The following is a 12,175-nucleotide window of genomic DNA, read 5'->3' as shown; positions in this document are numbered from 1 at the left end:
ATTTTTTTTTTATCGATTATACGTATAAAGGGTGGTGCGAGTGGTGATTGGGAAGGGATAGGAGATGAAGATGAGAAATATAATTCATGTCTCGACCTCGTTTACCTATCAAGGATTTTTCATTCCTTCTTTTATTCTTTGTTTAAATGAGATTTCATCTCGACCCTTTTCAACTATTAGGGTTTTTTCACTCTCTTCTCACTCTCATTCTGCCCCGTTCTAACTATCAAGATGTGACTTTATCTCGACATAATTTATTTATTAGGTCTTTTCACATTCTCATTCCGCACTGCTCCACCTATAAAGTCTTTTCATTCCCTCCTTTATTCTCTATTTAAATGGGATTTTATCTCGACCCTATTAGCGGTCTTTTCACTCTATCTCCCCATCTTTAGCTTATTTTCGCTCTCTCCCATCAAAGTATTTTTACACTTTTATCTTGCTCGCAAGAGGTCTCCACAAGTTAAATGCTAGTCTTTAATAAATATCACAACACAACCATAGTCCAACTCTATATTTCTTTTATAAAAAATTTACAATGGTCCTGTTCTTTCATTTTAGTGATCTAAATCTGAAAAAAAAAAAAATAAATAAAAAAAAATAAAATAAAAAAATAAAAAAATAAAAAAACCAAATTGACCCACGAGAAAATTAAATTAATTAAGGGCACTTCACATTTCTTCCCGGCCCTCCATAGTAAAAGTAATTTCCCCAAACTCTATCATTTCGAGGTTGAATATTATAGCAATTTGGCTTATCTGCCCAAACCTTCAAATCCGACAATGGAATCAACCTATTATCCAAATTCACAACCTTCATATTACGAAAATAAGCAGCTTTTCGGAACCCCTCGCCGGCGAAATGCCCACTCCCCATTTCCGTCGCCGTGTGAAATCCCCACGACCTCTTATTCACCACCTCTCCGCCAAACTGTGTCTTCGTTGCGTGGCTTCGAAGGTGAGTGAACAACAACGCCGGCCAGTACCCGATCACCACACCCGACCCGTATTCCAACCACCAATCCCCGTGCTTCGGATCCTTTGAACAACCACAAACAACAACCCCCAATTCAATTTAGACTCACAATCTTCAGGAAAACGCATGAAATTGAAATCGGTTACCTTCCAAACCAGTAAGCTGATATCGAATTGGGTGCCGTTGTAGGAGGAAGTTGGAGCAATTGTAGCTCCAAGGGCGATTCTACGGTTGATTTGAACGAAGCCTGGACAGACTAAATTGTAGCAGCCTGTTGCTTGGTATGCGTCGGACTGTTCATCCAAAAAGTTACCGTCATTTCATTTTCAATCTGATTTTGTTGCTAATTTTTGTGTTTTAGTGTTCTTACTGTCCAATAAGTGAAGAATCTTGGATTGTTGTCTCCATACATCTTCGGGTAAACCTGTAGAGAAAAGTTAGGCATAGAATTAAAATTTGTATGGATTAGAAGATTGAATCGGTTTAGAAAGTTACCTGCCACCCAGCTTCAATGCTGTTGAGATCATGTGGCAATGTGCCGGAGACGAGCCATATCTGTGAGAGGCTGAACTCGAATGGGTAGTTGACTCGCGGCTTCCATACCGTCATTCTTGCCTGGGCTCCGTAGTACTGTCCTCCACCTACAAACCCCACTGCATACTGCCACCAACAAAATTTACATTCATTTCCATCTGGGTTTCCCCAAAATCTTAAAATTTACAAGGGAGGACTCTATATTTTGGAGAAAAAGACGTGAGATCCCACATATGCTAGGAAGGAGAACATCGGTTAGGGAGAAGAACGAAACACCTTTTACAAGGGTGTGGAAACCTCCTGCTAGCTGAGGCTTTTTAAAAATCTTGAGGGAAGCCCGAGAGAGAAAACCCCAAAGAGGATAATATCTGGTAGCGGTGAGCTTGGGCCGTTTGGTATAGAGCAAGACATCGGGCGATGTGCCAGCAACGAGATTGAGCCCCAAAGTGGGTGGACAAAGGCAGTGTGTCAACAAGGACGCTCGGCCTCGAAGGGAGTAGATTGGGAGGTCCCACTTTGATTGGAGAAGGAAATGATTGCAAGGGGGTGGATTGTGAGATCCCACATTCGTTGGGGGGAAACCAAACACCCTTTATAAAGGTGTGGAAGCCTCCCACTAATAGACTTGCACCCGAAAAGGAAAAGTTGAAAGAGAGCACGCCCCGAAGGGGTAGATTGTGAGATCCCCACATTGGTTGGGAGAAGAACTAAACACCCTCTTTATAAGAGTGTGAAACTTCTTCCCCGAACGGGAAAAGCCGAAAGAGAACAATATCGACTAGGTAGCTGAGTTTAATTTGGTTAAAGACTGACCTCATGGCCTTTGCTGGGAGAGTCTCCGCTGGCTTTTCTTCCAAATCTCTGAACCGAACTCGCTCTCAACATATCCTCTTCTGTCGTTCTTCTGATCGGAACTGTCCCCTCTGGGCAGAATTCTCCGGACATGCTCCATAATTGGAACACTTCCGTCTCCACCTCACCGGAATGGCTCTGGTTATACGGTCTCTCCGGCGGATCCTGAAACAGCATTTCCACAATTAAAAACAAAACCCATTTCGAAAATTTAGCCTCAGATTCCTTGAACTTACCAATGGCTTCTTTCCTTTGAGCAATGGATGATCAAAAGCTAGCTGCCGATGAGTTTCAACACAATCTATAAAGTCACCATCTGGACTCTGCACCCAAATAAAAGCATCACAATCAAGCTCCAAAACAGAGGAGATTAAACAAGAGTTAGAGACCTGAATGGTTTTGACAGGGAACTTGTTGATTCGGTTAAGATCAGCTTGAATAAGCTTCAATTTCGTCAACTGATTCTCCGACCGAAACGCCGCCGTATGGTTATTGGGATAGATTTTTTTGTCGGGAAGACAAAACGATGAAACGACAAGAAGAGAAAAAACAAGAACAAGAAGAAGAGGACGGTGGAAAGTTTTAGAATCCATATTTAATCCGAAAAACAAAACATGGGTCATTGTCTTTTGTGTTTGTCTTCTTCTTTTTCTTAGTATAATATATATATATATATATATATATATCTGAGTTTTAGAACACAGGAGTGGTAATTAACTGTTTCATTCTTTTTGTGGCTTAAAGTTGGGTCCTCTCATCTGGCAGCTGTTTCAACAAAATAATAATAATAAATAAATAAATAAAATAAATAAAATAATTTAAAATTGGATTTGAATAGGTTATGGTTCATTCTTTTTGTCGTCTTTATCGCTGCGAATATATTTATGAAATTGTTTAGTTGAATTATTATTGAAGATAGGAAATACTTTCATTACATTAAAAATTATTCTTCTTACCTATATAAATACAGTGTCTTTCGTACCAATGCAAACATGAAATGGATTCCTAAATTTGTGAAGAATAATTATTTAGGACCAAAACAATATGGGTACCAAAAGGTCAATTTTGAATATTTGTTTTAGGTTTGTTTGAAAGGCTCCAAAGAAAGTGGTACTTGTTGTATAGTGGTCTCAATCAATCAAAGTTTGTGAATTATTCCAAGAAGGAGGGTGGCTTAGTAACCTTTGGTGGTAAAGGGTAAAATAATTGGTGAAGGTACTATAGGTAATGACATTTGTACTCTTATTGAAAGTGTACTTTTTGTTGATGGTTTAAAGCATGACTTATCAATGTGGCAAAGATTTTAGAGTTATATTTGATAAAAAATAATTGCATAATTGAAAATAGTAGTGATAGAAAAGTTATGTTTGTTGGAAACNATCAATGTGGCAAAGATTTTAGAGTTATATTTGATAAAAAATAATTGCATAGTTGAAAATAGTAGTGATAGAAAAGTTATGTTTGTTGGAAACAGAGATAACAATGTGTACACTATTGATTCAAAGGATTGTCCTACAAATAATGAATGTCTTCCGACTTTGCATGATAATTCTTGGCTTGACATAGAAGATTAGAACGGGCTAATATGCACTTATTTCAAATATCTCAAAAAATTCATTAGTTGCGGTCTTCCTAAATTTAAATTTGAAAAACATAAAATTTGTGAGGATTGTTAAATGCTTAAGCAAACCAATTTCTCTCTCAAATTTAAAAATGCGATTTCTACATCTTCTAACTATTGCACGTGGATTTATTTGGCCCTTGGAAAATACCTTTAACTGTTTCATTCTTTTTGTGGCTTAAAGTTGGGTCCTCTCATCTCGCAGCTGTTTCAACAAAATAATAATAATAAATAAATAAATAAAATAATTTAAAATTGGATTTGAATAGGTTATGGTTCATTCTTTTTGTCGTCTTTATCGCTGCGAATATATTTATGAAATTGTTTAGTTGAATTATTATTGAAGATAGGAAATACTTTCATTACATTAAAAATTATTCTTCTTACCTATATAAATACAGTGTCTTTGGTACCAATGCAAACATGAAATGGATTCCTAAATTTGTGAAGAATAATTATTTAGGACCAATTAAAGAAATTAAAGAAATTGATAGGATTAAGAATTGGGATTAAGAATTGGGATTAAGAATCGATAGGATTGACCACTAATATGATTAATAAGAATTGATTAAAAAAATTTGTCAAGAATATGTTTTGAACAAAAATTGAGAGAAAAAGCAGAGTATAGGAAGAATATCTTAAGACAAGAGAATTGAGAGAAAAAACAGAGTATAGGAAGAATATCAGAAGACAACAAAGTAGTCACTCGAAATAAAAAATAGAAAATAAAATCTNTCTTAAGACAAGAGAATTGAGAGAAAAAACAGAGTATAGGAAGAATATCAGAAGACAACAAAGTAGTCACTCGAAATAAAAAATAGAAAATAAAATCTTAATATAAATAGAATATATATATAATATGTATATATATTTAGATATATATTATAACGTTCCAAGACTTTATCCATGCAAAGTCTTTAATGCTCGCATGAAGTTTAGCACATGAACAATTGTAAGAGTTAGAGAATTTAACATGAAATTGATGCCATGGATTCTTATAGGTTGGCTTGTATACAAAGGGAAAAATCGAACTTTCATTAAAGATAAATTGGTGACAACCGTATAAGCTAATCAAGTAAGTGGCCTTACTGTAGGATAGGCTAAATAATTGTATGAGTTATGATGATGTGTGGATTATGATGCTTGATGATATGTGTGGTATATACATATTTTGTTGAGTGACGCTTGATATGTTTGACGCACGTTGTGGCATTATGATGAGCATGATGATTGCATGATTTTTACCTTAATATGATGATGTTTTTCATACTGAGCATGCTAGATGATGATGAGTGTCATATTGCAACATGTCGTTAGATCGACGTAGGACACAACCCTAAGAGCATGAAAATGATATTAATATAAATATCCACGAATATGCGTTACCTAGAGTAACAAAGAGATGAGACTAGAGGGTTGTGTCAGAAGAGACATTACGATGGATTTAGAGGGACCTCATGCATTTTGTATGTTCATAAGCATAGGGCTACTTCCCCTAGAGATGATGAGTGTGGACGCGCACCTTATGATGAGTGCGAATGCGCACAGGTGCGAAAGCACACAGATGAGGGTGTTCATGAGGCGCATGACACTATGGGGTTCCGCTGACCTCCGGACGTCGCTACAGATTAGCTTGACCAGAGGGTCCAGGGGGTGTGCGAGCGCCCTGGGGACTCACACTCGCACGTGTGAGTCGTGTGTAGGGAAGTACTACACATCCAATTTGTCCGAGACTGGAGGCCACCCCTAAGATGATTAGAGATAGGTCCCTAAATCATGATTGCATGTGTTTGCATTTGCATGGCCCCTATAGTGGGGCCACTTACTGAGTATTCTTTGAAATACTCAGGCCGTGTGCCACATCATTTTTCAGGTAAAGGCAAGGCGCACTTGTACGGAGGACGGCGGCATCGCGAGCAGAGACTGTGGCACGTGCATAGGGTAGATTCATATTTAAATTTCTAGTCTTAAGTTAGAATAGGTTGTTTTGCATTTCATTGTTTTAAATTATTTTGTATTTGTTTTTGTTTTCTCTCAATTTCAGTATTTCATATTTAAACACGTAAGACCATGGCTGTGTTTTCGAGAGAAGAAGTTGTTTTAAACGTTTTTTTAAAGTTTACGTTATCAACTATGTTCATGTAAGAGTTATATTTCCGCATTATAGATGGGCATGAGACGTTAGTAGCGACTCTGAGTATGTGGAAATTTAGGGTCGTTACAAATGGTATCAGAGCCAGTCACCGGACGATGTGCCGGCCTTCTCGCTGTTCCCCGAAGGGGGGTAGACACGAGGCGGTGTGCCACTAAGGACGCTGGGCCCCAAAGGGGGGTGGATTTAGGGGCGGTCCCACATCGATTGGATAAAGGAATGAGTGCCAGCGAGGACGCTGGCCCCGAAGGGGGGTGGATTGTGGTGTCCCACATTGGTTGGGGAGGAGAACAAATCACCCTTTATAGGGGTGTGGAAACCTTCCCCTAGCAGACGCGTTTTAAAGCCTTGAGGGAAAGCACGAAAGGGAAAGCCCAAATAGGCCAATATCTACTAGCGGTGGATCTGGGTCGTTACATCACAAGTTAAATGCTAGTCTTTAATAAATACCACAACCATAGTCCAACTCTATGTTTCTTTCATAAAAAAAAGTTACAATGGTGCACTTATCCTCACATTTTAGTGATCAAAATTTGAAAGGACAAAAAAAAAATTAAAAAAAATTAATTAAGGGCACTTCTCATTTCTTCTCGGCCCTCCATAGTAAAAATAATTTCCCCGAACTCCATTAATTCGAGCTTGAATATTATAGCAATTTGGATGATCTGCCAAAACCTTTAAAAGTGTTATCCCATTTCACAACCTTTAGATTACAAAAATAAGAAGCTTTTCGGAACCGTTCACCAGCTAAATGCCCACTGCCCATTTCTTTCGCCATGTGAAATCCCAACACTCTCGAATTCACCACCTCTCCACCAAACTGTATCAAGGTGAGTGAACAAAATTGCTTGCTAGTACCCGGCCAACACACCCGACCCGAATTCCAACCACCAGTTCCCATGCTTCGGAACCTTTGAACAACAACTCCAATTCAATTTGGACTCACAATCTTCAAGAAAAAACATGAAATTGAAATGGGTTACCTTCCAAACCAGTAAACTAATGTTGAATTGGCCGCCATTGTAGGAGGAAGTTGGAGAAATTGCAACTCTAATGGCGATTCTACTGTTGGTTTGAACAAAGCCTGAACAGAGTAAATTGTAGCATCCTGTTACTTGATATGCGTCCGACTGTTCATTCAAAAAGTTGCCGTCATTTCATTTTCAATCTGATTTTGTTGCTAATTTTTGTGTTTTAATGTTCGTACAGTCCAATAAGTGAAGAGTCGTTGATTGTTGTCTCCATACAGCTCCGGGCTAACCAGTGGACAAAAGTTTGCCATAGAATTGAAATTTATGTGTATTTGAACATTGAATAAGTTGTCTGCCAGCCAGCTTCAATGGTGTTGAGATCATGTCGGAATGAACCGAAGATGAGTCATATCTGTGAGAGGTTGAACTCATACTGATTGCTGACCCGCGGCTTCCATACGTTCATACTTGCCTTGGCTCCATAGTACTGTTCTCCACTTACGAACCCCACAGCATGCTGCTACCAACAAAATTTACCTTCATTTCGATATGGATTTTTTTAAAATCTTAAATTTACAATATATGGTAGCGGTGGGCTTGGCGAGCGAAGTGTTAGCAAGTAAGTTGAGTCTCGAAGGGGGTGGACAAGAGGCAGTTTGCCAGTAAGGACACTGGACCACGAAGGGGGTGGATTGGAGAGTCCCACTTTGAGTGGAGAAGGAGTGTCAGCAAGGACATTGGGCTCAGAAGGAGGTAGATTGGTGGGTCCCATTTCGATTAGAGTAGGGAACGAGTACCAACGAAGAGGTTGAACCCCGAGTGCTAGCGAAGAGGTTGAACCTCCAAGGAGGTGGATTGTGAGATCCGACATGAGTTGGGAGGAAAACTGAACACCCTTTATAAATGTGTGAAAACCTCTCACCAATAGACTTACACCCGAAAGGGAAAAGTCCAAAAGAACAAGCCCCGAAGGGGTGGATTGTGAGATCCCTTGGTTGGGAGAAGAACGAAAGAAAAGATAAGTTCTCTTTAGTTCATCACTCAAGTTAAAAGATTTGAAATTTTCTCTTTAATTTTATTCAAAACGGGTAGATTATATATGAACCATTAGAATTTAGAACTCACCGATAGAGAGACAGTTAGATTAAATTCAACCCACACTTGTTTCAAACCGGTGAAATTTGCAATGCTAATAGATCTGAGATGATCTAGGGTTAGGTGTGGATGAGATTTGTCGATTATGTTATGAACGAAGTTCTACTTTCTAATAAAACTTGCATATTCTCGTAAAAGTTTCTAAATTTGTATTTAAAAATAGTCAAAATCACGTTAAAAATGGTTGATTCTCGTCATTGCATATACGACATGAACTATAATGTCTAAGATGAATCGTTCTCTTTTAGATTATTTTTTAAAAATATATTATTTATTTTAAGTCTATTTTATGGATTTCTTAAAAAATATCTATAAGTTTATTTAATATTATAATTAAGAATTTTTTTAAAAGAAGTGTTAAAATTTGATTTTGAGAGAATTGATGAAATTCGGTGGGCCTTTGTGATCCATATGGAGTCATTATGGGCTTGGACTACCAGCTTAGATTATAATTCGAGTGGGAATCTTTATTGGGCCGAAAGATCAATTCACAGGCCCAGTCTCTTTGGAGAAAGTGAATGATGGGCTTAGAATTGGGCCAGGCCCAATTACTACATTTCTCAAGCGGAATTGGACCTGATCGTCAAAGATGGGCTGGATTTTGAAAACCAGCAAAATAAATAAATAAATAAATAAAATCTGAAAATATTAAACAAAAAAATATTCAAATTTTTCATAGATATTTTATTCCTTTATATTTAAATTTTAATATTATTTAATTTTAGGCAAACGCAAAATTGTCTCTGACTCTCGTTTGTCATAATTGAGTAATTTAGGAACATACGTGAGAGGATTAAGACGACTCTCTTTAAGATGTTTTATCGAGGCTTTACGCAACAACTTCTCAAGTTATTACACCAAAGGTTTGAAGTGAACGAGAGTTCATAGTCGAATAAGATAGTTGTCGTTCTTTTGAATTTTCCACGTTCTAGTGGACCTTCTTAGCTACTTCTACTAACAAACTAGGGCCACGGTTAAGCAGGTAAGCGAAGGCTCTCTCTCCCCTATGTAAAGGTCTTGTGTAAAAGCTTTACCTCGTTCAAGAAAATAGCTACTGATCAAGTCTACTGCTACAATTGCTTCAACGGGTGCTGCTATCGGTATTGGAAACTATATCTACCTGCACTTCCACCTAAACTTTCCTAGTCCCAGGATTTGAGCCTGTCTTTCGATATATAGCCCAAACATATTTGAATCGAAACAAAAACAGTAAACTTTAGGTCTTCGTCTTGAAAATCCTGAAAGGTACATTGTTTTCCTAGCTTGTTCAACCACACACGCCGTCTGCGCGTGCATGTTCAATTATCTGCGACACATCCGACTTGCCTCTACACTAGGCCAAGTCATTCGGCTCAACTTTACCTCTGCTCGGGGCTAAGGTCTCTTAATGCAACGTCGCATCTCATCTTGTCATCTCGATCCTCATCGACATGGTCCATATGTCTTGACGCCATCCCGAGTATCGAGATGTCGTCGGCCATCACCACTCGTTCAGTCATGCCATCGAGAACGGGCCCGCGTGTCGCTCATCTCATCGGGACTTCCCGAACATCCATCCATCCGGGTTCTATCAAGGCATTGGCCCTCCTGTGCCCATGCTATGTCATTTACGGATACCGTGCCGGATAGCAGGTGTATGTAGCAACCTCCAACACGCGAGCTGGGGCGCAATACCGGCACACCTGTGCCGCCCGATACTGTCCTTGAAAAACCCATTTCAAAGGAAGTCGCATGAGACACTCGTCTCGGCACGCTCGCCCACACTGTGACACACGTATGTGCCATAGGGTAGCTCACTTAGGCCACGGGACCCAGGGGTGGTGGAGAGCCCACAATCGCACTTTGATGGCAGCGGACTTGCGTTTGTGCGGCACTCACTTTCCAGCAACAAGGGAGTTAAGTCTATTCGTTCTTGCGTTGCTTACGGCCAAGTGACGTATACTCGAGCCTCTAGTCCCGGTTCAAGAAGAATGTTTTAGAAAACGGAGGCAGAGAGATTTTGAAATAGAGTTTTGAAAGCAAGATTTGAAAAATTGAAATTTGTGCTACATGAGAATGTAAGCAAAAGGCAACAACAACGGCTTACTGCATATAACTACCCATACCCAAATTGACAAGGTTACATGTGAGTATGAGTAGGTAGAATAGAGGATGATGAGATGGAAAACCATTAGTGTTCAAAGAATCTTCACCAATATGTTAATATCATTTGCAACAGAACAAGTGGCTGCCCAAGGTTTTTTTGAATTGGGTGACAACCTCTTGTGGCTGCCAAACTTTTCCAACTTTTTATGGTTTCTTATAATAGGATTCTCTTTCTTAGTGCACCTTTAGGTACACCTCTCCAATTTTTATACCAATTTAGGACGGAGATCGATTCGTTACAAATATGAACTAAATCTATCACGATATATTGTACTCAAGTATATCATCGATCAAAAGATCGAGGGTATAAATTCAAAGCCATTAAACGTATAATTACAAATCGGGCTCGAATCAGAAGTCAGTTTGTAGCACAATCGAAGAAAACTCGAGGATGAACGGTAAGATATTGATGAACTTTGCTCTAACAATATGCTTCTTTTGTTGTTGTAGCTCGGGCAGAGTGATTGAATCTCCACATTATAATGTGATTCATGTGGAGGCAGAATTTGAGATTAGACAGTATAAACAGGTCTCATGGATATCAGCTCTTGTCCAAGGAACAGCCTCCTTTGAGAAGTCCACCCAGCAAGGCTTCCACAGGTATAAGTTGCTCTATTTTCTGTTTGGTTGCCAAGAAAATTCCACCAAGAAAATTCCACCAAGAAAATGTGGTGGGATTTTCCTTCTGATTTGAACTAATAATCTCTTGTATTGGTTGGCATCAGATTGTATCAATACATTCATGGTGCTAATAGCAACTCTTCTCACTTTCTTATCACTTCTCCTGTCACGACAACCATTATGGCATCGACGCGTGGCCCCGAGCGCTTGGTTAGGTATTATCTTCCTTCTATGTATACCGAAAACCCGCCGCTGCCCAATTCTGAACTCAATGTTCAGTTTGAGAAGTGGAGAAGCAATTGCTTAGCAGTTAGGAGGTTTTCTGGGTTTGCCAAAGATGATAACATCAATAAAGAAGTTGAAGCTCTAAAGAGCAGCTTGAACAAGTACCTACCTAAGAGTTCAGCCATTTCAGAATACACCGTTGCTCAGTATAATTCGTCACGTCACCTGTCGGGTCGTTTGAACGAAGTCTGGCTCGACGTTTCGGCTGTTACATCAGAGGGCTGTCAACGCCGGTAACGAGTTACCGGAGTCGGCTTGAGGACTGTTCCAGGCTGTGTGAATGTATATGGCACAATAAAATGTACAACAAAACTAAATAAGAAGCCATAATGTAATGTATGTAACACTGTTCTTGAGGTATTTCTGTTGTTTGTGGTAATATCAATTGAATAATGGATTCCTTTCCGAATCCAAAGCATCCTTTGAGAAAGTTTTGGTCAAGTATCAGTTGAACAATGCACCATATGAAGCAGAATAAGCCAATTAATCTTTGTCTAATTCCTTAAGTTTCTTTTGATCTTCACTCCATCACTTACTTTTAGCAAGGTTGGCTTCGTGGTAGCAGATATTGTCCGCTTTAGCCTGTTACGTATCGTCGCCAACCTCACCATTAGCCAAAGTCCACCACTCACATATATTATCCTTTTTAGGTTTTCCTTCCAAATTTTTCCTCAAAGTTTTAAAACGTGACAGAGAGGCTTTCATACCTTTATAAGGAATACTTCATTCCCCTCCCCCAATCATGGTCGGATCTCACAATCCACTCCCTTGGGGCCCAATGTCCTCGGGTTTTCACACCCTTTATCTACCCTCGGTCCTCGTTGGCACACCTCCTGGTGTGGGGCCTCCATATCCTCATCTTTG

General features: G+C 39.2%; 2 protein-coding genes and 1 pseudogene across 2 annotated transcripts; 1 reads left to right on the top strand and 2 right to left on the bottom strand.

The window, feature by feature from the left end:
• Nucleotides 1–660: 660 nt before the first annotated feature.
• LOC111802047 lies at nt 661–2,954 on the bottom strand. Its single transcript, XM_023686303.1, has 7 exons — nt 2,751–2,954; nt 2,598–2,684; nt 2,323–2,526; nt 1,471–1,635; nt 1,346–1,399; nt 1,122–1,268; nt 661–1,038 (listed from the first exon to the last, which is right to left on the bottom strand). The coding sequence occupies exons 1-7, from the start codon at nt 2,952–2,954 to the stop codon at nt 661–663; spliced, it is 1,239 nt and encodes a 412-aa protein (XP_023542071.1).
• Nucleotides 2,955–6,701: 3,747 nt separating this feature from the next.
• LOC111802046 lies at nt 6,702–9,976 on the bottom strand (annotated as a pseudogene).
• Nucleotides 9,977–10,633: 657 nt separating this feature from the next.
• On the top strand, nt 10,634–11,741 carry LOC111802689 (heme-binding protein 2-like). Its single transcript, XM_023687148.1, has 2 exons — nt 10,634–11,005; nt 11,131–11,741. The coding sequence occupies exons 1-2, from the start codon at nt 10,797–10,799 to the stop codon at nt 11,546–11,548; spliced, it is 627 nt and encodes a 208-aa protein (XP_023542916.1). The 5' UTR covers nt 10,634–10,796; the 3' UTR covers nt 11,549–11,741.
• The last annotated feature ends 434 nt before the right edge of the window (nt 11,742–12,175 follow it).

Source organism: Cucurbita pepo, chromosome LG09 (assembly GCF_002806865.2).
Source record: "Cucurbita pepo subsp. pepo cultivar mu-cu-16 chromosome LG09, ASM280686v2, whole genome shotgun sequence".
Taxonomy (NCBI): domain Eukaryota; kingdom Viridiplantae; phylum Streptophyta; class Magnoliopsida; order Cucurbitales; family Cucurbitaceae; genus Cucurbita; species Cucurbita pepo.
The sequence above is the reverse complement of the archived record's forward strand: the minus strand, read 5'-3'. Positions and strand labels throughout refer to the sequence as shown.